The 27,950-nt window shown below is 42.0% G+C and overlaps 2 protein-coding genes across 10 annotated transcripts; both read left to right on the forward strand.

Moving 5' to 3' along the window:
- The first annotated feature begins 295 nt into the window (after positions 1-295).
- Positions 296-18,115, forward strand: LOC131458898 (cilia- and flagella-associated protein 54-like). Of its 5 annotated transcripts, none has more exons than XM_058628220.1 (56): positions 296-444; positions 1,374-1,479; positions 1,723-1,872; positions 2,003-2,168; positions 2,472-2,530; positions 2,746-2,889; positions 3,211-3,324; positions 3,579-3,680; positions 3,964-4,156; positions 4,258-4,356; positions 4,477-4,589; positions 4,686-4,800; positions 4,882-4,967; positions 5,074-5,211; positions 5,313-5,460; positions 5,537-5,592; positions 5,679-5,807; positions 5,905-6,145; positions 6,221-6,354; positions 6,901-7,098; positions 7,157-7,264; positions 7,362-7,550; positions 7,814-7,932; positions 8,007-8,154; positions 8,273-8,428; positions 8,543-8,665; positions 8,821-8,937; positions 9,035-9,149; positions 9,247-9,336; positions 9,424-9,550; positions 9,819-9,906; positions 10,219-10,307; positions 10,423-10,626; positions 10,846-10,991; positions 11,073-11,218; positions 11,308-11,505; positions 11,701-11,897; positions 12,086-12,221; positions 12,309-12,429; positions 12,588-12,749; positions 12,832-12,987; positions 13,550-13,637; positions 13,735-13,905; positions 13,980-14,046; positions 14,514-14,699; positions 14,774-14,860; positions 14,954-15,064; positions 15,204-15,251; positions 15,346-15,487; positions 15,696-15,856; positions 15,941-16,095; positions 16,205-16,328; positions 16,512-16,668; positions 16,805-16,962; positions 17,456-17,602; positions 17,705-18,115. In XM_058628220.1, the coding sequence occupies exons 1-56, from the start codon at positions 296-298 to the stop codon at positions 17,831-17,833; spliced, it is 7,506 nt and encodes a 2,501-aa protein (XP_058484203.1). In that variant the 3' UTR covers positions 17,834-18,115. The 5 variants fall into 5 exon arrangements, with proteins under 5 accessions (XP_058484203.1, XP_058484207.1, XP_058484205.1 ...); XM_058628224.1 differs by having other exon boundaries at positions 16,874-16,962; XM_058628222.1 differs by having other exon boundaries at positions 11,076-11,218.
- LOC131458899 (dixin-A-like) lies at positions 17,763-27,929 on the forward strand. Of its 5 annotated transcripts, none has more exons than XM_058628229.1 (21): positions 17,763-17,883; positions 20,683-20,812; positions 21,114-21,239; positions 21,327-21,555; positions 21,695-21,796; positions 22,501-22,661; positions 22,757-22,857; positions 23,214-23,297; positions 23,466-23,519; positions 23,609-23,659; positions 24,788-24,892; positions 24,983-25,036; positions 25,128-25,199; positions 25,495-25,521; positions 25,615-25,680; positions 25,807-25,971; positions 26,101-26,164; positions 26,245-26,344; positions 26,531-26,639; positions 26,850-26,929; positions 27,004-27,929. In XM_058628229.1, the coding sequence occupies exons 1-21, from the start codon at positions 17,878-17,880 to the stop codon at positions 27,011-27,013; spliced, it is 1,896 nt and encodes a 631-aa protein (XP_058484212.1). In that variant the 5' UTR covers positions 17,763-17,877; the 3' UTR covers positions 27,014-27,929. The 5 variants fall into 5 exon arrangements, with proteins under 5 accessions (XP_058484212.1, XP_058484208.1, XP_058484211.1 ...); XM_058628225.1 differs by lacking the exon at positions 17,763-17,883 and adding an exon at positions 18,262-19,211; XM_058628228.1 differs by lacking the exon at positions 17,763-17,883 and adding an exon at positions 18,262-19,211 and having other exon boundaries at positions 26,101-26,128.
- Positions 27,930-27,950: the final 21 nt, after the last annotated feature.

The raw sequence follows: 27,950 nt of genomic DNA on the forward strand, positions 1-27,950 counted from the left end.
TTAAAACCACATATTTCATTGAGTCGCTTCCATGTCATGTTACACAGACCCGGTCTAAACCAATTCTAACTTGTATGACGTCACTTTTTTTTTATAAAAACAAACCACAAGTTAACTGCAGGACCAGGCCTGACTGACAGCTGGTCAAATATCAACACAGTCATAGAGCTGCTCTGCTTCCGCTCGCCTGTGCGTCGTTACCATGGTAACGAGCCATGGCCCTGTAACTTACTTGTGTTGCTGCTGTTGGGTGAAGTAGCTGTGGCAGAAACACGCGAGCTTCGTGGCCGCAGACATGGACGTGGTACCTGCTACACATCACGGGAAACTTGACAAAAGAAACCCGGTGATTTCAGCGTTCGAACGAGACGTGAACTCGTTTATGACGCTGATGAGACGAGTTTCTTCAGACACACGCGACAGCAACGGCTCTTTCGCTAAAGGGTAAGATAATGTTATTATAATTAGTGTTAAAGGCAGATAATGTTATTATAATTAGTGTTAAAGGCGTCAGTCGTTCGTTTGTACGTAGTTTGTAAGAAGATAAACCAGCACACGCTCGAGTGTAAATTAGCCATGAAATTAGCGGAAACGGTTCAGAGCGAGCTGACGTCATGTACGGGGTTTCCCACTTCCGGTCAGTAAAGGGGCCTGAAGGCTGATGTTGACCTCAGGACAAACTCTGACCCAACGTTTGTCATTTTTAAGGTAATTTGACTGGAGTAAAATGAACAAATGATATAGTTGATGATACAAATGATGCTGCTGTTAAAACAAAGTCTCCATAGTTTGTGCTAATGGGAAACTGTGCCTTCTCACACACACACACACACACACACACACACACAATATGGGTTATTGTTACAGTTTGCCAGTCAGACTGTAGTTAAATTACAAATTTAAAGCCCCACATTCTCATGCTCAAACTGATAGATTTATGTTCTTTGAGCTGCTGAATTGACACATTCACAACCATTGACAATAAATGTGTGTATTTATAGAAATAAATAAATTAAATGTCCCAAATTTGCATGTAGCGCTAGTGCTAGTTAGCAGGTTAGCAGAGATAAAGTAATTTTAACCATTACCAAATATGTTTTTCAGGATTTTAAATAAGTAAACTATTAATTAAATGATTGAGCAACACAGTGTAAGTATTTTCATATTTTTTGAGAACTGTCACGAGTGATTAACCTTTAGTTATTTGTGGCCTGAAGTTATGTTCTATTATTATCAGTTATGAGTGCTCACTGTCTCTCTGCTCTTTATGTGCTTGGAAGATGTAATAGATATTTGTTTTTATTTTACATTGATTGTCCTCTCTCCAGTCTCGTTTCAAATCATTTGTGATATGATTGATTTTCCTTTTGCAGGATTAAAATCTTGGTGGACATATGGGGAAAGTACAAACATCGACTGCCTTCAAAGTTCTACCAGGAGCGAATGATGCAGGTTGCAGATTTTCTCTTTGGAATAAAGGTAAATTATAGTTTCCGAACAGGAAGTTGAATGCATTTCATCAGCCATTAAAACATGTCCATGGTTCTTATGTCATGGCTGATTTGTGTATTTTATAATATGAACAAACTAAAGCACACTTAAAAAATGTCAAATACATGTTTTCTATTAGCTGTTGGACAATTTGACTCTTTTTATCTACATTTACAATCTCTTGCCCTTTAATATTTTCACAGTTCATTATATGATGTTTTTTTTCTGTAGGTGTATGAAGTGGCACTGTGGCAGGGCTACAGCCTCCACCTGCTGCAGTACAGCTCAGTGGCCATAACTGACATCACAAGCGTGGACCACTTCATGGCCTGCTTCTTCCCTGAAGGATTTGACACGGACGAAGATGAGTTTGCCATGAAGGTACATGTTATTGTGTGTTGTGAGGTTGTTTGTGAACTGTGTGTGTTATGTTTGACCAAAGTTACAAATGTTATTGTGTGGAAAAGTCACTGATATTGACCTCTGCATGTGTGTGTGTGTGTGTGTGTAGTTTCGTGCCATGCACAGCTCTGCACTGTGTATATTTAAGATGGAGGAAAGGCACGGCGTCCTCAGTCAGGACGGGTCCTCTCGACTGCTGTGTGTGCTGAACTTCCTCAGGATCACGATGCAGGCGCTTCAGCAACATGAACACCTCTGCTGGCAAATCTATAATGGTATATTTGTACAATGTATCTGGTTTTAGTCTGACAGAAAATGTAGCAAGAACAGAAATGGCACAAAGTGTTGTATTACTAAGTTAGAATGAGAACAAAAGGGACAATATTAGTAATAAAGATCTAATGGTGCCCTACTATGCCCAGAGATACAGTATGTTAGCACTTCACATTTAAAATGAACTAATGATAAGTGATCTACTACTTAAAGTGAAGTGAGAAATCGTAAATTGTAGTGTATTAAATATCAGATTGTGGAATTAACCTCATAGTGCTTATCTGTTCTTTCTTATAACTTTTCAGGTACATTACACATCTACACCATCTGTCGTTATTTGATGACCAAGAATTGTAGTGCACAGGTAATTGGGGCTACAGTGCATGACAGTTGGGACGTGAACCACTGTATTCTTGTTGTTTTATCAAGTCTGATATGCTATTAGGAGAAAGGTCAAATGCAAGGCAATAGTGAGTTTGCTGTGATTCACTCCCTGCTACACATTAGTTTCTGTCCCTTGATTCATTTTGGTCTGTAAGTGTTGTGACTAAGACAGAGATTGTCCCTTTTGCTCCTCAGGCTCTGGAGTACCTTCTGTGGGCAAGCATCAGTTTAGAACTGTCCATTCCTCTGATGACTGCTAACAATTTGCCATGGATTGTCACGCTCTACTGTGCTGTCTGCCACTGTTACTATGACAACCAGGCCTTAGTGCAGGCAGAGGTGAAAGACACACGTCATCTGCATCCAAACACACAAAAAGTGACTGTTCACAGGCTTAATATAACAAATGATATCAGGTCTCATTCTCATATTCTGTGATCTGCAGTCTGTGTGGTGTTCATTAGCTGATTATTTTAAAATACATGTATTGCTTAGTTTCACTGGATTATGTCATAAAATTCTATTACTTGCTACACAAAGGTTTGATATTTTAATGTGTTAAAAATACTAGTGCCATATAGTGAAACTGAAACACCTGGAAAAGATACACAGAAACGATTCTGAACCAGTTGTTTTTTCTTGTGTCAAAAATGCTTTCAGGAGTTTGCCAGAAGAGCCCTCGGGAAAATCAATGAGCTCGCAAAGCTGGAGGAGCAGAGTGCAATTCCTGCCACCAGAGAGACCCAGAGAGCTTATAAAGAAGCCTCCATCAAGGCAGGAGACTCCGCTGATCAACATAGACTCATACTCATACATGCAAATACAAACCCATGCCAATCTTTGACTCCGATAAGTTAAAATTAGCCCAAGTGTGATGGTCAAGCATGAGAAGCCACATTTCTAACTCCACCAGTGTTACTGTATGAACACAAACACAGATATGAATGTTCTTGTGACTCTCTGACCACAATCAACAGCTCATGGCAGTTTGTTTGATTCTAAAGATGATTCAAATCTGTTTTCTCCAGCTCGGTGCCATGATGTTCAAGCGGACAGTGTATGAGGCCAGAAGAAGACCCAAAGCTCTGGTCAAAGTCAAGACTAAAAACACCCTCAGAGACATACCTAATGTAACGACTTTACACTTTATTGCTTATTCAGTGTAAAGTTTGATATTTTAATATATTTAAAGGGCAGTGTCATCGTCCTTATGAATACATGCTTTTAGTAAGACTTACTTCAGCGTACACCAGTGTTTCCTAAGTGTGGCTCTTGAAGGTATTGCAGTTTGCCTCAGGCAGGAATATAATAACTCTTCTACTTATCAAATTATTTGAAACATATGTTGTAAATGAAAAAGTATTCAAATCTGTTAAATGAAATGTGATGTCTGAACACCTCTGTGGACCCTAGGTGTCATGGCCTCGCACTGCAACAGAGCGCACCCTGGTGGCCCTGTTTGACTGTCGGGCAGCTCAGTTCTTGGGCGTCTTAGAAGCACTTTGGGACAGCACAAGACAGCCGCTGCAGACGAGGATGCCAGACGAACCAGAGCTTCAGGAAGTGATCCTGGAACTCCTCTCTGCTGGCATCAGCATCTTATCTGGTGAGCAAAACAAAAATAAAAAGGAATCACAATGCTGACAATGTGAGGAGGGATTTAAGGAGTGAAATGCTCACCGTGATGTCATTTGTATGTTTGTTAAGGAGTCACAACTAACGGTGAGCAAAGACCTGATGACCTCCCAAAACTTTGTCTTAGCACTCTGACACCAACATCCTCTCTAATAGATTTAGCCATTCAAGGTGAGTGGTTTTCTTTTCTTACAGATCACAGTTATGTCGCGGTGATGGATGTTTGTTTTGTATATTAGTCTGAAAATGTTGTGCCATAACAATGTGATCTGTTACTGTCTGTTTCATTAGGGGAAAACAAAGTAGCCATCATGTCTGGGGTGCGGTTTATTAAACTGTTGTTTCAGTACAAGCAGCCAAACACCTTTACTGAACTTTCCAAAGAGATGCTGCAGGTTTTGTCTGTGAGTGAAACAGATCTATTACATCTCAATCAGGTCTCTCTTATGTATTCTTGTGTTTCCAGGTTGAGATTATTGTTTGTTGTTTCTCTGTGTCAGGGTGTGGAAGGTCTGGCGTTCAGGAAGGCAGAGATTGAACTTGCTTTACTTGACAGATGCAACAGTGTGCTGTCTTCACAGAGGAGCCTTCCTAAAGACAACAACACGAGTGCCGGTGGGAAAAGTCAAATGTGCCAAATTCAGTCAGTTAATGTCAGTTGTGTGACTTATTGTTGGTGTTTGATGTTTCCTGCAGACAGACACAAGTCTCCATCATCACAGAGTGATGAATGCATCTGCCTGACAGCTTTCCTGCACACGTCAGTGTGTGACTCTGCTCCTGTAAGTCTTCATGTTGTGGTTCAGGTTTAAATTGAAATGAGAACTTTTAGTGTCTGTATGTGTACACTGTACATGTACGTGTGTGTGTGTGTGTGTGTGTGTGCAGGAGTCGCAGCCGGACAAGGACCTGGTTTTGGATGTTGTGTTATTTCTCTGGGGTAAAGTGAAGGTGGTGTTACAGAGAGATAACATGAAAAATCCAGAGTTTTCACACTATCGTGAGAAGGTAGATACATATGACAAGGTACGTATTTAGATAGTTCAGCATTGTTTAGACAAAAATACATATTTGACTTCAAATCTTGACAGTGTGTTTAATACTGTTTGTGTTGAACTGTATTTCAGTGGCTGTGGTGTTTGTATAGACTGTGTGAGGTGGCCTTTGCCTATGACCTGGCTACTATGGACTGCACAGTGGTGACGGAGATGATCCACACGTTGGTCATTTGGCTAGAATGTGTCGCTGAACACACCAATCAAACACAACATCCAGGTGAGGGAATACTTTCTATGGACCAAACAAAAACCATACTCGTGAAAGATTGATTATTGTCAAATGTTATGTGCAGCAGCTCCTGAGGCAGTTTATGATGGACAGACGGGGAGATCTTTCTCTCTTCTTCAGGTATGTGTAGCATCGAAGATTTGTTAAAAACCTATGAATGAATGTTTGGAAATGTAATGAGTGTCTGTGTTTGTGTGTGCTTGCAGAGCTCCAGCACAGATTTGCTTCAGAAGGTGTTTGAGGTCACGAGGAGAGGTCTTCATGCTCTTGAAAAGGGTGTTGCTACACTGCTGCCCAGAGATTCCTCAGCAATCACAGACTCTGCCTTCATGCAGGTAGGCAATCGACCTGTCCTGACTTGAGCTATAACCTCAGCGCTGCAGTGTGGATGGAAATGATAGTTTGAGAGTATTATCTGTCTCCTTCTGACAGAAATGTTGTCCCCATCCTCCGTCGACTCCCTCCCTGTCTTCTCCAACATCATCGGAAGATGGAAGTGAGGATGATGGAATAAGTAAAAAGGAGAAAGAGGAAATGGAAACTACAACAGAAAGAGTTAAAGACTCCAGAGACAAACAATCCACATGTGCATATCTGTGGGTTTTAGATCTTCATTTTGAAATAAACATCATCCGCCACAGGGCGTCTCTCAAGTTATTGCAGCTAAATGCAGGTCAGACAACATTATTAAATGGTGATTTCTGAGAATATGATACAATTGTCCTGATTCATCCATTGTTGTGTGTAGTTGCCGAGTCTGACCTGTTGGATCAGATGAAGAAGAACAAGGTGTCCAGAGCTCTTTTCCTCATCCAGAAAGCATCGCTGGTGTTCAACACCATGGAAACAAATAAAAGCAGCAAAACCAAGAGTCTGCTAGAGGTTTTACACACACACACACACACACACACACACACACACACACACACACACACACACACACACACACACGGTGCTGTTGGGTTTAGTCATTTCTGGGATTTAAAGGTCCAGTGTGTAAGATTTAGCATCATGAGATGGTGAGACTGCAGCCAAACAGTTCACACCTCACTTTCTCAAGCATGTCAGGGAACTATGGAGAAACACTCCTTCTCAACTCACTCTCTCTCAGGTTTTTGTGGGTGAATGAGCTGTTCTTCATCTGAGTAGTAAGCTCTCACTGGAACACACTGTTTTAGAAATATGGTAGTGCTTAATCCAAGGTCTAACATTTGCACACTTAGACCAACATACTGTATGTATGGGTAATATACTTTACATCATCTGTTGTCTCCGGCTTTATCCTCCACATGAGGGTCTCAGGGGCCAATCCCAGCTGACACGGGGTCCATCTCAACCATTCACTCTCACACTCACACATACGGTCAGGTTAGAGTTCTAGAAAAGTGTTGATGAAATTGAAAAGGTTTGTCTGTGTGCTCTTGCCAGGAGGCTTCGTCTCTGATAGAAAAAGCAGAAATTGAGGAGAAAAGACTGTATCACTCCACCATCTCAAGGACTGCAGCTGAAAATAAAGATAAAGAAATGAAGGAGGAAGTAGAAAACCCTCCACCTCCCCCCATCCTGCTCTCACGCACTGACCACTCCTTAACCTTTGCCCCAGCGCCTTATAATCAGGAGAAACAAGTGAGTTTGGGCTTTAATAATGTTGTTCATCTCACAAATCATCCAACACAAATGACAGTGTATTTTTTATCAGGTGTGCTGGTACCAACTGTGCGGCCGTGCAGCTGAGGGCCTTAATCAGAAAGTTCGACTTGGAGATTGCAGCCTGCCAGGAACTGAGAATATGGTGGAGCTTATTTCCCAGATGAGTCTGAGATGTAATGAGGCCCATTATTGTCATCGTGTGTATCGATGACATGCGCGCTGACTTTGTGTGTTTCCAGGTACCAGCAGTATCTGGGAAATGTGTGCTGACAGTGGAGGGGCTTGTGCCCAACCAGAAATACGTGTTTGCTGTTGCAGCTTACAACAACCAGGGCAAGCTACTGGGCAATGCCATTGGTCGGACGACGTTCCCACTGCTGGCATCCATGCCTGTGCCTCTGCTTTCCACGTGGGCTCACTTGGCTCAGGTACACAGTGAATTGTCTACTTGGCGCAATGTTTGATATCACGACCTTTAGTACTGTGTCTACAGTCCAATACGGTTGTTTTGCACCTATTTACTATTTACTTACAAATTCTATGCCCATGAACTTATCTCATTACTGACTCATCTAAAAAAACAAAAACATTTTCACCCTAACAAACTTGACCTGTTCTTGGTGGAGAGGCTGTGACAGTAAAATGAATACATGGACTTGATAATGAATGTGGCTTTTTTTCACTTGCTCAGGTGTCTTTTCAAACAGAGCAGCATTCCTTAGCAAAGAGAGCCTGCAAGGAACTGTGGAACCACATTACATGCCCTGACCCGCGCTCAGACAGTACACACGACACACTCGCCACCACCAGGTATTATTACATCCTCACAGTTCAAATCAAAGAGCCTGTATTTCTTTGCTTATCTCCTTCTCACCATGCACAAGGCTGAATGAACAGACCCTTCAACACTCCTCTCCTCACTTGCGTCAGTTGCTCCTGACTTCCATCTTCATTGAGACGGAGATCAACGTTCAGCAGAGTTCCCTCTACTGTGACTCATTCAGTGAAAATGGCCCTTTCATATGGGAGCAGGTCTGTATACTGGCCAACAGTCTTTTCAGGTCAAGGATCGAGTTCAAAAGTGTGTGTATAATGGATTTAATATGAGATTTAAATAGTGTAAATGAGCAATGCTTGTGTTTGTATGCAGGAAGCCAGATTGTCAGAGTGTGAGCGACTGCTGGTAGCGTTGGACTTGTCAATGTTTTTAAATGACGGTGCTGCTGCTGTGCAGGCTGTAGTGAGCTGTTATGGTCTTCTAGTTCCTCTAATCTTCCACCAGATTCCCTGCAAGCCTGTGACACAAGTAAGCACAAACTTATATTACAGTTCTTGATATTCTGTTTGACCAAAGCAAATATTACTGCGTCCGTAATCTAACATTACAAACTGTAAACGATGCCTTTGTTGTGATCTTCAGGTGCTGAAGAAATGCTTGATGGTTTTGGAGGAGAATTCAGATCTTCTCAAACAAAAACGGGCCGGAAACGTCTCAGAATCATTAATGCACATGATCGCCTGCATGACGTACTATATCACAAAGGTGTTTATGTGTAGTTCATTTTATTTTTGTGTGCGCACAAAATAAAGGTTACAGAGGTCTATAAAATACAATAGGGTTCATTTAATGAAGGAAAATGAACTGTATTAAATCACTTCATTGCTGCGAAAATGATGACATTGTTTTTTTTATAATAGACGTCACGAGTGCTGGGTCAGTATCAGCTGGCTCTGGCACTGATGGATTGTGGTCGTAGACTGCTCCAGGACGTCTATGAGGCCCAGCTACAGATCACCACAACTGTCAATGAAGCTGTAAGAAAGAGGAGAAAAACAGACATCTCATGACTGCAGAAGAATTTACTCTACAATCTTAGTCTTTGTGTGTTTGTTTGTGTGTGTGTCATTTAAGACGGCAGATCATGCTGCAGCCAAGTGTGGAATGAAGATAAGTCATCAGTTGAAGGCGTTGCAGGCCAAGAACAAGAAAAGACTCACACCTGAAGCAGCTGCCGCCACAGGAAAGGGTCATTGTTTTTGTGTATTAGCCTATACTATGAACAGTGATGAACTTCCTCACTAAACAATGATCCATGTTGAACCCTACTATCTTTATTTTTGTAGAGATTCCTCGTCCACTGACCGGCTGTGAGGATCCAACCATTCTGTATGATCTGATTCACAGTAGCACATTACAGGATGTCTATGACAACGGTGCATATCACATACACTAACTTCTTTTAATGATCAATTGCTGATGTTAATTAACATCTGTCTATCTATTTTATATTTACTGTATAGTAATGAAACTCCGGAGAAAAGTATATTTCACAGAGTATGCAGCGCTTCTTCTTAAGAGAACCATGGAGGAAGGCGACCCAGACCTGGTCCTAAAGTGGGGCCAAAATATATTAGAATTTCTTTCCAGGTATGTATTTACCATATAGCTTTCATTTTGTAATGCTGTCAATGTTACTGCATTGTATTGTTGACTTTAATTTGGCCTGCACATACGTAGCAAAGGAAAGCATCTTTATTGTCATTATACAACCACTGGTATTGCACAACGAAATGTCGAGGTCAGATCAGAGCCGCTGCGACTCAGCAGGGACCAACCGGACCCAATGTAACTAACATTCTGACATGTTCTGATGTTAGAATATGTAGACTTAGCAGTATGTGCATTTATTTCTCAGGCGCGACGGCTCGACGACACTGTCCTTAAGATGTACCGAGAGTCACAGTCACAGCGTTCAGGCTTCAGAAGAAAATGAACCACCTCAGGTAAAATACTGATTTACACACAAGCACATACAGTACGATCTCTGAAAACATCGGTTCATATTTCATTAACCTGTGGCAGCAGCTTTCATATTTGCCTCTGGCATTGCTGAATTATTTCCCTGAGTAATGTTTTATAAATCAGCCCAAATTTACTCTGGAACCACATGTACAAATTCCTTGTGGACTGAGCTTAATTTTAGTACCTAAAGAAACAATAGTGGTACTACTACAATTTAATTTTTACAATTTACCAATTATTTTTCAGTGATTGTTTTAGTTTTAATATAAAATTCACACGCTTTTTTAAAACAGAAGAAGAACACACCATCTGTTGATGACACAAGAAAAAACATCAAGCAGAAAATCCCATACAGCAGAATCCTGAGTGTGACAATGAACAGGTAAAGTGTGCGTATTACGGTTTTCAGTGTGTGTTTCTGTGTCATTTCATTTGTGTTTGTGTGTTTGTGTGCATGTAACTGCATGTTAACTGGCTCTCTCTCTCTGTTTGCTCAGGGAGACGCAGACTGTGAAGAAGCTGTACGCCATGATGTCGTCTGTGGCCCAACGCCACAAGAAGCAGCGTCAGATGAGGGAAGTGTGCTGTGAGGAGAGAGTGTGGAAGTCACATCTGAACTTCAGCATCGCTCAAGCACATATAGCGTTGCTTTATCAGGGCCTGAACCGGCTGCATGGAGGAGTCACACGACAGCATCACAGGTTCTTTAAAACATAACAGCTACATCAAGTGTCCGTAAAATACTTCAAAGTATGTATTTAATTGATTTAGTGAGTTTAGTTGGTGACATCGGTGTCTTAGCCTCAGAAGTCTAACAGTAAATCTCGGAGAAACTTTTCCAGTATTTCCAGCATGAAGCTCCTCCATAATGCTGTGTATCATGTGTCTCTTGTATTGTGTGCTGTATGTGCTTTGCTCAGGTACAGCCAGATAACTCCCGTTTGTTTCTCTCTGGCCTACTCTGGTGTCCTGGTACGGAAGAAAAAGGAGCAACAGCTGTCTTCTAAACGCGAGGTGGTCTTGGAGAGAGACTCCTCTAGGAACCATGTGGCTGTACAAGAAGATGGTGAGGAAATGGCACACTGAAAAATTAGAAAGGGAAACAATGTAAATCTCTTAGTTCACTTGTTTCCTCCTTTTCTTCCAGCAGTTAGACTTGATAACTCCATCACTGAGGAGAGCTGTGAGGAGCCCTCTAAAGCCAGGGAACAGCAGGTTGATGAGAACAGTCACACGGCTTCTCTGATGCTGGACTCACTCAACAAAGCTGCTTTACATTTCCACAGGGCCATGGTACTCTCCTCACACACAGTGTCACACACAGTGACAGAAACCCAGGCTTTGTGTGGAGTGTGTGTGACGTTTGTGTGACTGTATTCCAGGTGTTGGCTCATCGTGGCAGCCACTGGACCACTCTGCAGTGTGTGTGTCACACTGTGTGGGAACAAAGCTGCAGAATTCAGACCGCCCTTCACCTCCATCCTGACTTCCCCCTGACAGCAGAATGGCTTCAAACAACCTTCACTCGCCTACTGTCTGTGGCTACGGACCTAACCATGGACATGCTGAACAAACTAGGGGTACCTGTCACATGAAGCTGTAAACACACACACACACACACACTGGTTCCTTTTTAAAAAACTAAACATCTACATTGTAAAACCTGTATATAATATATATATATATATTTATATATATATACATGTCAAGACCGTCTGCATCTTGTAAAAATGACATGTGGCTGTGTGAGACTTTCATATGGTTCTCTCTTCCAGCTGTGGAGTTTGTATGACACTGAATTAACTGAGGAGCTGGAGTCCAGTCTCCACTTCTCTGCCTCACTGGATGACAGCACTCAGGTGGACCTGCGCTGGGTTCGTACCTTGGTGTTACAAACTCTGGAGCAGCTCCATCATAGTGGCAAATGGGAATGCCTGGCCCACATTGCCTTACTTTTCAATTCCTACACACGGTGAGTTAGATTTTGTATTGAGACAAAGAAAGGTAACGTAAAGTTCTTCTTATTAAAATAAATTATAGAAGATGTTTTCAATCAGAAACTTTTATTTATCATTAGATCAGAGTAAACTGCTGAAAAAAGGACATCTAAGGGCATTTGAGGTGATGGAAATGAGCCTCCTTGTATGTGTGTGTTTTCAGGGAACGTTATGCCTTGGTCATAACTCCTCTTCTTATCCATGCTCAGAAGAGGCTGCTGGAAAGGATTAGTTGTTTTGAAGGACCTGCAGTTCCACAGCCACATCATGTAAAGACACAGAAAGTCACTGGCAAAGAGGTCGTACATCCTCACACACACAGAAACAACGTGTTTGCAACAATGAATCCATTACTCATGTGCTTTCTTTACGATGTTATGGTTCAGGTGACTGACAGGACGTATGCAGGTTGCCAGCTGCTGTGTGCTTGGTCTCCTCACAACGCTCAGAAACCACACATTCACAAACGTACACACTCCACTCCTCAAGATGCAGCTGAACTTAAAGGTTTGATGAAGTAGCTTTCGTCATGTCACAATATTTTACTCACAAACACAGTTGTCATTTTGATTGTAATACACCAGATAATGTTCCACATAACAAAGCAATGGTGCAATGTGAGATACTGTGGGAAATTACTCAAATGTTTGTGTTCTGTGTCCAAGGTGCAGAAATACAGCTCTCCATGTCACTAGTGTGTGTTCCTCTGGATGTAGAAGACACACTGAGGTGTTACCATCAAGCTCTGGAGAGACGACCACACTGTATTCAGGTTCTCCAGCGTAGTCGCTCACTGCTGTCGCTGCTTCTGGCACACACACAGCCCTGTGAGTTCACCTGTGATTGAGTAGACACACTCACTCATACAACAGATGTTTCTCACTCACACTGTGTTTCCTTGCTTTTCAGGCTTTGCAGCTCACTGTCATTCTGCAAGCATGGAGGACTCAAGTCTCATCTGTGACCTGACAGAGGAGGACTTCTGCTCTCCAAACGCTCTCTTCAGCCTCCCTATCAGCAATGACCACATACCAACCATCACTGCTGCCTTCTCTACCACCATTAGTAAGGAATAAACTAGTTTGTGTGTCTCGACCTCTTTCATCCTGCCGTTTCATCTGTGTTTTTGGATGCACCAAAGACAAATTGAATTATTTGAGATCTGATCACTGAAGCTGCATTCAGATGCACCCTGCTCAGTCCTGGTTTTAACATCCTTCCTAAATAATGTACACACATAATGTGGACAGCTCTAGTACAGAGTGGGGGAGTGAGATCCAATCACAAATCGTCACACTACAAACTCAACACGGTCTAATTGTGATCAGACCTCTCAGGATGGATGCACTAAAGACGGCCTCTTCACCTCTCTTTGTTTAGTCTTTTTTGTGACAGCAGTGATGTAGATGTTTATTTAATATATGAGCATAGAAGTGAGATCAGAATACAGGTGCTCATTCAAAAGAAACAATCCTAATACATGATCATGATACTCATGATACACAAGGACAAGCTGTCCAAAGTTAGTGTGTTATAGAGAGCACCAGCATTCTAAATGACCAGATCATATAATAACATGTCGACAGGCTGTTGGTGTCATAAAGGTCTTACTTTCCATTTTCTTCAGAGTTTCTCCAGGCCAACATTCATGGATCCCTCAGAGTTCAGGCGCTGCATGAATTGGGAAACCTTCATTTCTACAATGGAAACATACGGTTAGAAACGTGTTCTCCTCAATTGTACTGAATAAATGAGTTAGTTGAGTTTTTCATCAATGTTATGATATTTGAATTGTTGTTTTTTTGTCTCCAGAGCAGCTCACTCGTGCTGGAGCAAAGCTGTAGACTGTGCATTACAGAGCTCACGAGCTGTAGAGAAATGGGACGGGGCGTCATTTGGAAGCAGCTCCCTGAAACATACTCTGAAACAGGCTGGCATGTGGGGATGTCTCCAGGCTGCTGGGCTCACTGCTAAGATTGCACTGTATGTCTAAGGTTTATGACTGACTCAGTATTATTTTGTGTGGTTGTTATTAACATGTTTCTTCTGATTTACAGACATGTCTTTACTTCCAATGTCAGCCAACGAACCAAGTGCTGTCTTCTTTCTGCTTTCCTCTTTAAGGTAATACCTCACTGAGATATTACTGTGTCTCCTCTATTATTGCGAGAAATGAAAGAAAGAAGGAAAACTGCATCCAAAATTCTTTACATACAGCTGTAAGAGAAAAACGTATTATTCGGTCTTCTTACATTCCTAAGCACAAACCTCAACAACAACTCAGGGCGTCAGGACGTCAGCCGCAACTCTCTGATCACACAGGCCTCGGTGTAGCACTGGCACCAGTCATTTATCTACAAAATGCTTTGTCTACTCTGACTGGGACAGAGGACTGATAACTCAACTGTGCAGTCCTCCCAAAGGTCAAAGGTCAGCTCTATGTATCAGCAGAGAAAGGCCTCCAAAACCATTTAAATATCCTCGCTCTGGGACTCACAGGCAGACTTGTTTAGAGACAGAGACACATGTTGAGTACCAGTGTCTCTTCTCTGACACGTCTCTTGTCTCATGTCTCTCCTCACATACTGTAGTGTGTGCTTTGCTGCTCGTTGGCTCAACCTGAAGATGACCTACGCTATGCTTCCCATAGCATTGGAGAGGAACTGCTCCCTGGACTCGACCTTTTCTCTGACCCTCACCGGGCTCCTGTTGGTGCCACTGTGAGCAGCCTGAACTTCGTCTGCCACTGGCTTTTCACCACAGGTTATTTTGTCAAGGTAAGTAAACTCATCTGTGTTCATCTGTCATGTTGAACTCCAAATACTTCATTGTCGTGTGTTTCTGATTTCAGCTGTTGCCCGTACTAGCTCTTTATTTGCATTTTGTGGGGGCCATTTGTAGAGATGTGCATCGATATGTTGAAGGCAAAATACTCAAGGTCAGAATTTTCATCCTCTTCTCTCAGTTAAGTGTATTTCCTTCCTCCCGTGTTCCTGGTAGAGTTTGTAATCTTGGCTGCTGTTTTCTGCAGATACGTGCCCTCACTGAGCTGTGTCTGTTCTCTGAAGCTGTGAAGGAGGCAGGACAACTCACAAAAGGAATCGGTGTCCCTCTGCCCAGTGGACACCAAGACAATCACCAAGTATGAGAACGCAGAGAACCACACAGCTATGTTCTCCCAACCCCTCCCTCTCATCAAAACACCTGAACACACAGAACGTCATGGCATACTGTCTGTCATATTTAAAAACATGTTGTTTGTTGTTGTTGTTGTTGTGCAGCCTGTGAAGATGTTCTCGAGTAACAAGTCTCTGTTGGACAATGCTGAGGTAAACTCTGTCTCTCTGTGCTGATGTGACTGTGATGACCACATTGTTTTTTGAGTGGACTCTGAGTGTATGTGATGCTTGCTGTTGATGTTAGGCTGTGGAAGAACTTGTGAACTGTGACTTTGCTCCAGCGGTCCAGATGTTGTGTGGACCCACATTATGCCTCAGATACAACCTGGCTCGAATTCAACTCATCCTTGCCCTGAGTAACACCGTACATGGCCCTGCAGTGACAGGTGTGTAAGCATCATCTATGGGTCTGCTCTCTATTTAGAGGTCCAATGCTAAATGTCATGACACAATTTTAGGACCGTGAATGAGATTCAATCAGGTCATCACAAGATTACCTCTATCACAATAACTTAAATTTCATTTTTCATACTGACCAGTAACTGAGCTTCACTTACATTCTAAACTGTGATCATTAATGTGAATATCTGGCAGACTGTCTTGAAGAAGACGATCCCAGCATGAGACGTTGTTTGGTAGACTCAGAACACCATGATGTGGACAGACTGGACACTGAGTGTCCCTGTCTCATGACAGAGGAGACAAAAGTGCTGAGTCTTGGTACAAAGACGCAGCTCACTCCACAAAGCATGAAGGTGAAATCACTCTCTATATAAAATGAATGAAATAGTTTTATCCTTGGCACATAACTTATATATTTACAATCTCCGCTGTTGTAGTTTCTTTTGTTAGAAGGAGTCTCCTCCTTGTTGCATTCCATATCAGAGCAGCTCACAGCTCTGTGCTGTAGTAACATGGAGAACCTGGAACTGACGATATTGTCCAATCTTCATAAGACCAACCTCTACCTGCAGCAAGGACATGTTGCTCTAAGGTACGCCTAAATTATACATGTGAACTGTGTGTGTGTGTGTGTGTGTGTGTGTTCAATTATCCTGGCATGTCTACACTGTCATAACTATCCATTTTAATGTCCTCTTTAGTTGTGAGATGGCAGTTTCATCCATGATGCTGCTGCAGACGTCTCCTGTGATCATGAGAGGATCCACAGCAGACGCTCAGAGGCCTGTTACTGAGCTCCTGCATTACCAGAGCACAAGAGAGCAGGTATTATGTTGTATATTTAGCCTTCATATTCCAGCGTGTGAAATCCTTACATACCATTTTACTCTAAGATAACGTTACTACCAACACAATCACTAGTCATTTAACAGATTACAACAGAACTAATGGAATAACATCACACTTTGTATTGTTATCAACATCTATGTGTTTTACTGCTGTCTTCAGGACTTGAACGATTGCATTGTGTCAGTCGCGCCACATGAAGACTGTACAAGAGCGGTGGAGGCGAGTGAGAGAATTGGACTTTGTCTGTGGCTGCGCTGTCGTCTGGCTCTGGTCCACAGTTTGACTGCACACTGTGGCACAACTGCACCTTTTTCAGGTGAGATTATATGTTGTGATGAGGGTTCTTCCCTGATATGTGATTAAAGATGCAATACCTTGCATTATTTAAAATACAAAGACATGTTCCTGTGTGTTGCATAAGGTGTGTGTGTGTGTGTGTGTATCTTTTTAAGGTAAGAACATTAATGATGAGGCAGCTCGGGTGTTGCAGGACGGACTTAAGGAATGTGAATTATTTGAAGACTTCAATATTGGAGCCATATTCATGGTTGAAGCTGCAGAACTGGAAGCACGGAGAGGAAACACTGACAAAAGCATGTTAATGCTTCAGGTACCCAGACATTATTGTCACTTTCCTTTATACTTCTTATTACATATATGTCCTGTATTCTTTAGGTTTATTCAAACACAGCAATAAGAATAGAATTTCCACATCTTTTTGGATAAAGTAAGTTATTTATTTTCTGTTGCCGTGACCCGGATTTGAACTGGGGTGGCTGCGGCCACAACGCAGTACGAGTACAAACCACTATACGATCGCGGCTGACGCTTTTGTCCGCTCCTCCTTTGTTCCACATTCTCTCTCTGAACATCAACAACACATGAAAACAACAGGCTCACAAACAGCTGTGGTCGAGTTAAACTACACACAGTGATGGGTCACGACTACTTGACTTTCGATTGTGGTTTTTATTCTGCACTTTTTGGTCGTATCTTATTTCCCACTCTGAAGGGTTAACTTGCTTTTATTGTGGTTGTTTTTTTATTTATATTTCTAGTTATGACCATGCTCTTCTGTTCTTTGTGTGTATGCGTGTGTGTAGGAAGCAGTGAGTGTTCTGTCAGAACAGACTTGTATACCGTCACGGTCCAATGTGACTCTCTTGAAGGCTACTTTGCTTCTTAGCAACCTGAGAAGAGAACAAAGTTCACCACTTCTACAACTGACACAGAGACTTCTGCAAAAGCAGGTACACAAACACAGACACAGCCACGTGTACAGCATTACACTGTAAATGTAGTATTTCAAATGTATGCAAAGGTTTAAATCTTACAATTTTTTTGTTTTTCAGCTGTGTCTGTTTGGTGAGCGTGTGGTTTTGATTGATGGAGAAGTGTCCTTTATTCCTCCTGGACCCAGAAACATCTATCTTCCATACTTTAGAATGCTGGAGCAAACCACTCTGGGACTCAGAAAATAAAAAATGCATTTTGTATCAATCCTTGCCATTTGTGAAGGGACAAGATGAAGGTAATTGAGAATACAGTACATGTTGCCACTTACACATCATACACAAGCACAATACATCAGTGACGATGATTTTTGATTCTACACAAAGACTCAGCATGCAGGTTTGATTACTGCACAAAACACATCTTGTTTACACTGTATTGTCATTTACTGAGCTGTGTTTCTTTGAATGTAGATAGTGTATGCGTTCAGTTTCCCCTCTCATTTTAAAATTTTCTGATCAGTCACAATATACTGACCTCCCCTTTTGTCTCATTTATTAGTTGAGTTTGTGTCATGTTTTGTCAACCAGTACTTTTGAGTAGAGTTCTGTTTAGTTATTTTACTTTACCCAGATTTCTACTTATTTTAAATTCATTTATTTTTCATTTTTCTGACAATGAATATTGTTATTTGTTCAATATTATCCATTGACCATGCAGCCCATGACACTGTCACACTCTGTTATTTTACTTTGTTAAAATAAATCCAAACTCTTTATACATGGAGCTACTAAAGATGACAATCCATTGCAACACAATTTGCAATATTTATTGTGACAAGAGAAAGTTTGTGCATAATTAACGTTCCTGGCTATTCTTTGGGGTCATTTTGAATATGTAGTGTATACCAACCATTCCATGATTATACATGTTTGATAAATTAATCTCAACTTCATTTCAAAGGCAGCATTCCTAACCTAAATAACATTTTACCTAAATTAAATATCATTCTAACGCAGAATAAGTTAATGGGTTAATAATAATGATTGTGTAAGCTATTTTCTTGTTGTCAAGAAGTTTGGACCGGAAGTTGTTGTGGCCGAAGCCAAGGGCTCTATTTTGAAGGCCAGAGTGAAAGAGGAAGTGACGTGTTCAGGCATGTCGGCGCACATCTCCGAATCTCATTTATTTCTGGCTGCACAGTGTAGGTATTCCAAAGCACGTATGATAATAGTATTAGTATGATAGTGTTGGCTTTCAGATTCGTTTTAACAAAATATCGGTGGAGAAAAGTTTCTACACAACACCGGAAACACTCGTCTATGGTTGTTGTATTGTGAAATCTGAAACCGGAAGTCGCGTGTGTCAGTGAGTGTCAGTGGCTTGAGTAACGGTAGCTTGCCTCCACTCATCCGATTGTCTCGGTTTGTCCCGGTTTGTCTCGCGTCCAGCGGCCGTTACTAACGGTAACGGACGGGGCGGGGTCTGTTGTTTTAGAGCCGCGCGAGTGACAATGCGGCTAGCCGGCTAACCTAGCCTAGCTGTGTTAAATGGGAGTTAAAGATGATCGCGTCACTGTCGAGAGGAAGTTTGCTGGACGAGGTTCTTCACGGCAGCTTTAACGAGGTAACGATCATGTTGTGTCCTGTGTTTGGTTATTTATAACTCACTAATATCTGCTCACTAACTCATGGTGTGACTACCAATCAATAACCAGGGTTATAGGTCAATATACGTCCACACAGTGTTGTCCTTGTGTTTCCACTCGCAATTATAACTATTTAGTTTTCAACAACAACTGTAGAATAATGGCGAGGAAACAAGTACACAAATGAGCTGAACTGTGAATAATAATCATAGTATTTGGGTGAAGTTTTGTGTGTGTGTGTGTGTGTGTGGTGAATTCTTTTTAAGGTAACCCAGACGACGCCGTGTCACGTGATGTAAAGGTGAAGGTGGGGCTGAATGGTGTGAAATATCCCTCAAATCATGACTTTCTATATTCTTATAACAGAGGGAGCCGCCTCTTTTAGTGACGTCACCACACACTAGCTGTAACTATGACAACAAGTGTAAGAAAAAGGAGAATAAAGTCAAGTTAAAAAACCTGTATTTTCTGTTGGTGGATGACGGAATATTTAAAAAAGAAAAGAAAAAAAAGTGACCATTATGGGTGTGAATCACAGGTTAGCTCACAATACACGATACCAATAATACAGCCACAGAAACAAACTTAATAACAGACAAAAAGACCAAGCATATTTAATGCTGAATCAGGCTGCTCATTTCTTTTACGGAGAGTGGGGGGATATGACATTAAACATACAACAACAGCAGTATGGGATTATGATTATTATTCGTTAATGTCATAATAATAATGATAATAATAACAAGCAACAATAAGGAATCATCAGTTACTGCAATAATCATACTTGTGATAATCCGACCAGTGATAAAAATTATAATAGCAGCGATGACAACAACAACATCAACAACATTTCAGAACAATGACAGCATTGATTGAAGTGGTATGATGGGGAGATGACTTAGTATTTCTACCAAAAGTAAAATAATACATCATGATATCTTCCTAACTGAAGAAAAGATGTAATGTAATGTATTGAAGTCGCTGGGCTGTAAACTGGCGTGGACTGTTTACTTTAGAGCGCCTTCATTCGTTAATGAAAATATCCATATTTGCTCTGGTGTATTGATGATCGTATTGCACGAGGAAGGACGAAGATATGTCACCACATTGGTGTTTTGATCACCTCTAGTGACCATAAAGTGTTAAAACTGGTGTAAGAGTGCAGCTGCAGCCTGAGCCCTCACACACTCACCATGAACACGCCTCAGAGTGTGTGAGTGTGTGAGGGTTTGATCTCCATCATCTGCCACTGTGGACCAGCACAAAATGATGTTTACATGAGGAACGTTTAATAGGCAATGGGACAATAGGCCGACCCTGCCCCCGCCCCCTTCCCTGTCCCAATAAAACAAAGAAAGGAACTCATTTTTCATGCCATGGTCTCAGCTTTATTTGGCCCACACTCTGAACTGTGTGTGTGTGTGTGTGTGTGTGTGTGATGAACTGCAGCAGCAGCTGGCAGCGTATGTTTCCTGGGTGAACTCACAGCTGAAGAGGAAACCGGACCTGAAGCCGATCACAGACCTCAGACATGACCTGCAGGACGGAGTGGTGCTTACTCAACTCATAGAGATCGTTGGTAAATACAGGACACACACGAGCTTGTTACATCACACACTTTCACAATACTTACACAATGACCATGAAGCCCTGATTTACATGCACATTTATCACACTTTATTCCACAGTTGGAGAATGATGTCTTTGTAATGACTCAGCATAAATAAAGCTTCACACGTTCATAAATGCTCTAAAATGACTATCAGACAGTAGATACTCGAGTTTGTGGTATCGCTATCGTCCCGTCCGCTTTTATTGTAAAACCTGATAGTGATGTCATCACTTTACCATTATGTTGTTTTATTTGTTCATATCTGCAGCTGGTGAAGTGCTGGAGGGGATTTTTGTGAGTCCCCAGAACAAAGAGGAGAGCAGGAAGAATGTGGAGCAGGTCTTACAGTTTATTTCTTCCAGGCACATACGCATGCCACACATATCTGCTCCAGGTAAAACACACATTTATTCTTTATTCTTCTCTTTCTTTCTTTCTTTCTTGTTCTAACGTTTTCATTTGCTTCTTTTCCTGTGTGCAGATATTGTTGATGGCAACCTGAAATCTGTAATGAGGATCATTCTGGCCCTGGCTGCACACTTTAAACCCTCAGCCAATCACAGGTCTGCTACTGGAAGTGGGAGGAGCATGACAAGAGGCCACGCCCACAACCCACTCTCCACTGTTGCTTTAGCACAAGGGGCCGCGGCGGCGCTGGCGTCAGCGCGGTTTGACGCTGCACAGCCTTCACGCATCACACGCATCCACAGGTCCGTCTGTCTGTCTCTGTCCCTCATGTCCTTTAGGAGTCATGTGTCTCTGCTGACCTCTGGTGGACAAACAGATCACATGATGTGAGTGTATTTGTGTGAATGAATCAATAAGCACGGCTTTGTCTGCTTGTTTCAGTGGCTTTGGTTTAGACGCGGAGAAGAACGTGTGTGTCCGTGCTCTGGTTCAGCAGTATGAACGAGGATCTCCTGACGAGCACGACAGTCTTCAGACAAACAGGTGATTTACTGTCAAGATACAGTGTGTTCATTGAAATAACCCGCGCACGTCTTTAAGGTTTAATGCTGACTGAAGGCTACATATGGCCACATTTAAAAACAACAGTGCTGTGCATCACAAAAACACATAAAATAGACAAGATAACAAGAAAATATATATAAATCATATGAATATAAATCATAGAATAAAGTTAGGATCAGGTCAGTAGTAATTAAGGTTAAGGTTAAAATAAGTCAGTCAGTGTGTGTGTGCGTGTGTGTGTGAGACAGAGCATATGACTTAGGTTTTGGAGCTTCAAACATTCCTCAGTCTGCTCTGTCTCTGGGCAGATCTTTATTTGATCTGATTTTCACTTTGTTGACTTTGTTTTTACCTCACGTCCTTGTCACTGAATCAGTTGCCATGGGAACATTTGGGTAGCTGGAGGCAGGGGATGGGGAGGGTCATTATTTGGAAAACTATCCTGAGTTTGTTGAGAGGTTTTCTGCAGAGTGAGACATTGATATTAACTCAGACGTAGTGTCATCATTATTGTTATGCATATAAGCCGACTATGGGGGGGAAGCAGATGAAATGGTAAGATCTGATGCTGTGTGCGTGTGTGTGTAGAATTCTGTCATTTTCAGCACATTGTGTCTTAATCTAAACCCTCATGCTTCTCTGGAATAAATGTATTCATCAGCGTTTTTGTCCTCGTGTCTCAGCTCTGTCAGCTCACTGTCTCATTCAAGAGGTCCACCCAGCAGCCACTCACACACACCAGAGGAAGACTGTCCAGAGCAGCAGAGCAGCGGTCAGTTCTGTCCTGCAACACACCAGCAGAGCAGCGGTCAGTTCTGTCCTGCCACACACCAGCAGAGCAGCGGTCAGTTCTGTCCTGCCACACACCAGCATGTCACTTCTCTGCCTGGACATGTGTAATAATGTCTTGTATGTGTGTTCACATGTGTGTGTGTGCAGCTGAGTTATCTACTGTTGTAGAGACGACGTGGGAGGATTCTGTCAGTGAGGCTTTGGAGAAGGAGGTGCAGGAGACTCGCAGAATGGTCTCTGCGTTACAGGTACATAAAGACTGGGGTTATACTCTTCATGTATAAGTGAGTGTGATGTCTACATTTGTTCACTTTTCTTTCTTTAATCTAAAGAGAAGCAGAATCACAACCTGAAGAGAACTGAAGTGGTTTGTAAACATCACAAGAGAAACAATAGTTTTCAACAATCATTTTCACTGCTGCTTGGTTCTGCAGTGGCTGCAGTTGTTCTGGTGTTCACCCCGGTGCATGAGATGTAATGATTCAAAAGCATGTGTCAGACAAACCTTCTCCTGTGAGCTGCTCAGAACGTGTGTTGTGTTAAACTAAAGAAATCCCAGATCAAAAGTGAGGAGCTCAGAGTTCAAAGTGTTTGTTTTCTGCAGAATCTCCTGCTCCATGGTTCACTGCCTGAGGACGAGAAGGACGTCTTTTTCAGTTTGGACCAATGCAACAGTGAACAGCAGCTGGTACAGAGACGCTGTTACACAAGCTCATTGTGTTCAGTGCAGATCACATTTCTGTGTGTGCGTGTGCGTGTGTGTGTGTGTGTGCGTGTGTGTGCGTGTGTATCAGTTTCCCTTCTCTCTCACACCACTGTGGTTCTGACGCTCACTCTTTGTCCGCTCTCTGTCCAGATCGTCATTCGCAGTCGTTTGGACCAGAGTATGGACGAGGCTCAGGAGTTAAAGGTCAAACTCTTGATATGTTCTTGTGTCTCTGTGTGTGTCATGACTAAGAGAATGAACTGGCATTTATGTTTCATTGTTATTTACTTTAGAGGGAACTGTTGCGCTGTAAGCAAGAACTGAGAAACCTTCAGGGTGTCAAGGTAAGACAAAGAATTTCACTCTAATTGCACAAAGGTTTGGGTTTAGGTTTCTGTTAAAGTTCTCTTGGTTCTCACGTGTGCAGGTTTCTGTTAAAGTTCTCTTGGTTCTCACGTGTGCAGGTTTCTGTTAAAGCTTCTCTTGGTTCTCACGAGTGCAGGTTTCTGTTAAAGCTTCTCTTGGTTCTCACGTGTGCAGGTTTCTGTTAAAGCTTCTCTTGGTTCTCACGAGTGCAGGTTTCTGTTAAAGTTCTCTTGGTTCTCACGTGTGCAGGTTTCTGTTAAAGTTCTCTTGGTTCTCACGTGTGCAGGTTTCTGTTAAAGTTCTCTTGGTTCTCACGGGTGCAGGTTTCTGTTAAAGTTCTCTTGGTTCTCACGAGTGCAGGTTTCTGTTAAAGTTCTCTTGGTTCTCACGTGTGCAGGTTTCTGTTAAAGTTCTCTTGGTTCTCACGTGTGCAGGTTTCTGTTAAAGATCTCTTGGTTCTCACGTGTGCAGGTTTCTGTTAAAGTTCTCTTGGTTCTCACGTGTGCAGGTTTCTGTTAAAGATCTCTTGGTTCTCACGTGTGCAGGTTTCTGTTAAAGTTCTCTTGGTTCTCACGTGTGCAGGTTTCTGTTAAAGTTCTCTTGGTTCTCACGTGTGCAGGTTTCTGTTAAAGTTCTCTTGGTTCTCACGTGTGCAGGTTTCTGTTAAAGCTTCTCTTGGTTCTCACGTGTGCAGGTTTCTGTTAAAGTTCTCTTGGTTCTCACGTGTGCAGGTTTCTGTTAAAGTTCTCTTGGTTCTCACGTGTGCAGGTTTCTGTTAAAGCTTCTCTTGGTTCTCACGTGTGCAGGTTTCTGTTAAAGTTCTCTTGGTTCTCACGTGTGCAGGTTTCTGTTAAAGTTCTCTTGGTTCTCACGTGTGCAGGTTTCTGTTAAAGTTCTCTTGGTTCTCACGTGTGCAGGTTTCTGTTAAAGCTTCTCTTGGTTCTCACGTGTGCAGGTTTCTGTTAAAGTTCTCTTGGTTCTCACGTGTGCAGGTTTCTGTTAAAGCTTCTCTTGGTTCTCACGTGTGCAGGTTTCTGTTAAAGCTTCTCTTGGTTCTCACGTGTGCAGGTTTCTGTTAAAGCTTCTCTTGGTTCTCACGTGTGCAGGTCGCTCAGCAGCAGAGGCTCTGCAGTCAGGAGGCCTCCATCCTGCAGATGAAGCAAGAGCTTCTCAGAGCCAGCATGACGAAAGATGAACTCAACAGCCAGAATGTAGTAACTATAGTTACACTTGAAGTAAAATTGTGGAAACAAATGAGTATTCTGGTCTGTAAGTGATTGTGTTTGATGAAACTGTTGCAGGCAGAGCTTCAGTGGAAGCTGGAGGAATGTAACAGACTGTTCAGTGAATGCAAGGTGAGGAACCTCAGTTTTCTTACTTCAGATGAGTTCACTGTCACTGATGATGATGTCGTACAAACACTCATTTCTTTGGTTGTTGTTGCAGAAAGAGACGGGACAAAAGGACAGACTTCTACAACAACTCAAACACAAGCTGGAAGAAAGTCTTCAGCAGCAGGTACGTTAGTCAGCCCTGTGTGAAAACTTCAGTACAGGTGTAAAAGTAAATCATTTATACTAATTGTGCATTTCCACGCGTTTCCACTAGCATAATGGTATGCATGGTACCATATTTTTAGTACCTGCTCAGGCGAGGTTCCAAAAACTCTCTTTGATGCAGGAGTTTGTAACCATGCATTTAGTTATTTCATTTAAACATGAGATGTGTCGTATTTTAGTATGAAACAGGTTCATATTAGTGTGTGATGTGATCTGTGTCTCTCTGTCTCTGTGTCTCTCTGTCTCTGTGTCAGAGTGAACTACAAAGAGAGCTGCAGCATGTGAGTCTTTACTCTTCATGTGTCAGGTGTCGTATTCCTTTAGTAAATGATTACACTGTTCACACATCTGTTGTTTTTTTGTACTTTTTAAAGATTTCTACCAGCACAGAAAACAACGGATGTTCTTACTCTGGAAATCCAGCTCCATCTCTATCAGATGTAAGTATCAAGCTGTTTAATGAAGTATACATATGTATATGTACGTACAGTATACATATACACGTGTGTATGTATGTATATATATACATACGTATATATATACATATTTATACACATGTATGATAGACGGAGCTGTGTTCACAGGCAGAGGAGGTTCAGCTTCTCAGAGACGCTCTCAGGAGTTTGAGGAACAACTTTAGAGACCATGACTCACAGCATCATACACTGGACACGCTGGAGCAGGGCATCGCGTCGCTCATGGACCGAGTTCATGTTGTTCACACACACAGGGTACACCAGCACACCAGTGTTTCTGTCTGTTCAGCCATTGTATACTGAAGTGAGAATGAATGAAAGAGTATTCTACAAACTGAAGCTAAATGTATAGATTTAAGATCAACATTTGTTCCAACTCTGCAGGGAAGAGGGAAATCTCCAAGACACAAAGGTCAGCACACCGACTCTGACTCGTGGCCTTGCACGAGTAAGTTCTCCCAACATCTTCACACCAAACAAACAGAATATTCACGCTTTTGTAAACCATGTTTCTGTCGCTCTTTACAGAGATTCCTCACTCTCACGGTTCTGGATCTTCAGGGTCCACGAAAATCCTTTATTTCACTGGAAAATCCCCAACGCCTTCCATGATCACCATAGCCAAGAGGTTTGTGTGTACACATGTAAACCATAGGCAGCAGGGACATTAAGTGTGTGTGTGTGTGTGTGTGTGTGAGAGAGAGCGAAGTCCTCAGTGTAACCACAGACAGACAGATTCAAAACACAACACGACTCACACACACACACACCCACACACACACACGCTGCTAAAATGTGTTTATTCTCCACACAGGCTGGGGGAGGTGACTCTGAAGGATGTTAAATCAGCTGTGGATCAAGAAGGAAACTACAGATATCACTTCAAGGCCCTGGACCCTGAGTTTGGCACTGTGAAAGAAGAGGTAAGAGACAATCAATCAATGATAGTCAAATTGAGTCTCAGAAGCTTTTAAAGACAGCAGTTGTAATGTTTTATGTACAGGATGTGGAGAGACATTAGCTCTGTTTATAAGTGAGACTCATGCAGGAAATGTTTTAATATGGAGCTAAAAATAGTTCCAGGAACAGCGACGTCATAAGTTGTGATCTCATGTCCTCGTGTGTTTGAGCAGGTTTATCTGGACGGAGCAACAGTTCCAGGCTGGGAGGGAAAAATAGTGGCGTGGGTGGAGGAGGACCGTGGTGATGAAAGGTAACAACAATCCTTCTCTCTCGCTTTGTGTGTGACTGTCAGTGGTGAACAGCTCCTTCTTCTTTCTGTTTCAGGCCGTTGTAGATTCTGAGGGTTTGACTCTCCTGATGACTTTGATCCCAGAGGCACGAATGGACCTTATTTAAAAACGGATTATTTAAACACTGTAAAACGTCATCTGGTACTAAACCATAATCTGCAACATCGTAGACCCAGTGCCTTAGAAAGGAAACATTGTTCCATCACATGCTGGGTTGGAACTGTTGTGTTGTTGTCTCATGTTCTTATCTCTTATACAACACCAGCACATACTGTATGTGTTTCCCACTCTTCTTTTCACCGTTTACAATTCATGTAAAGTCAATTCTTTAGTGGAGTAAGAAACAAGAAAAGTCATGAACACACTGATCACACATCAGCCATCACTGCAAGTATTAACGTATGTGTTATTTACTTATACAGTATACTGTGTACAGTATACTGTGTATACAGTTTACTGTAACACACAACAGTAAAGAGTAGGAGTTTGGTCTTGATGATACTTGAATGTAGCACAGAACTGGCACAAACTAAACTGCTGTCAGTAAATAGAAATGATGCTGGGTCTTTGTTGTTCACTGTGTTGTTGTTGTTGATGTTGTTTACTTGATGAAATGGTTACTTTACATTTGAGTTCAGTATTTTCACATCTGCTCTGTGAGGTTGTGACTGAGATGATGTGGATGTGATTTAGACTTTTGTCCACAAACACTGGACCATCCCACTATTTATGGACTGTGTGTGAGTGTGTGAGTGTGTGAGTGTGTGAGTGTGTGTCTCTGTTTACCTTCTCTTATGCCAGCTGAAATATGCATCATCTACTGTTTGAATGCCATAACTGCCTGTACTGCAACATGTACACCGTGACAATCCGATGGTTATTTAGCATTTATTTGTTTATGCAAAATGTGCATAGTGTTTGTGTAAAAACATGGATTTTGTAATAAAACACGTGTTTTGTTAAAAACAGAGGCTATTATTC

The sequence above is a fragment of the Solea solea genome, chromosome 4 (genome assembly GCF_958295425.1).
Source record: "Solea solea chromosome 4, fSolSol10.1, whole genome shotgun sequence".
Classification (NCBI taxonomy): Eukaryota; Metazoa; Chordata; class Actinopteri; order Pleuronectiformes; family Soleidae; genus Solea; species Solea solea.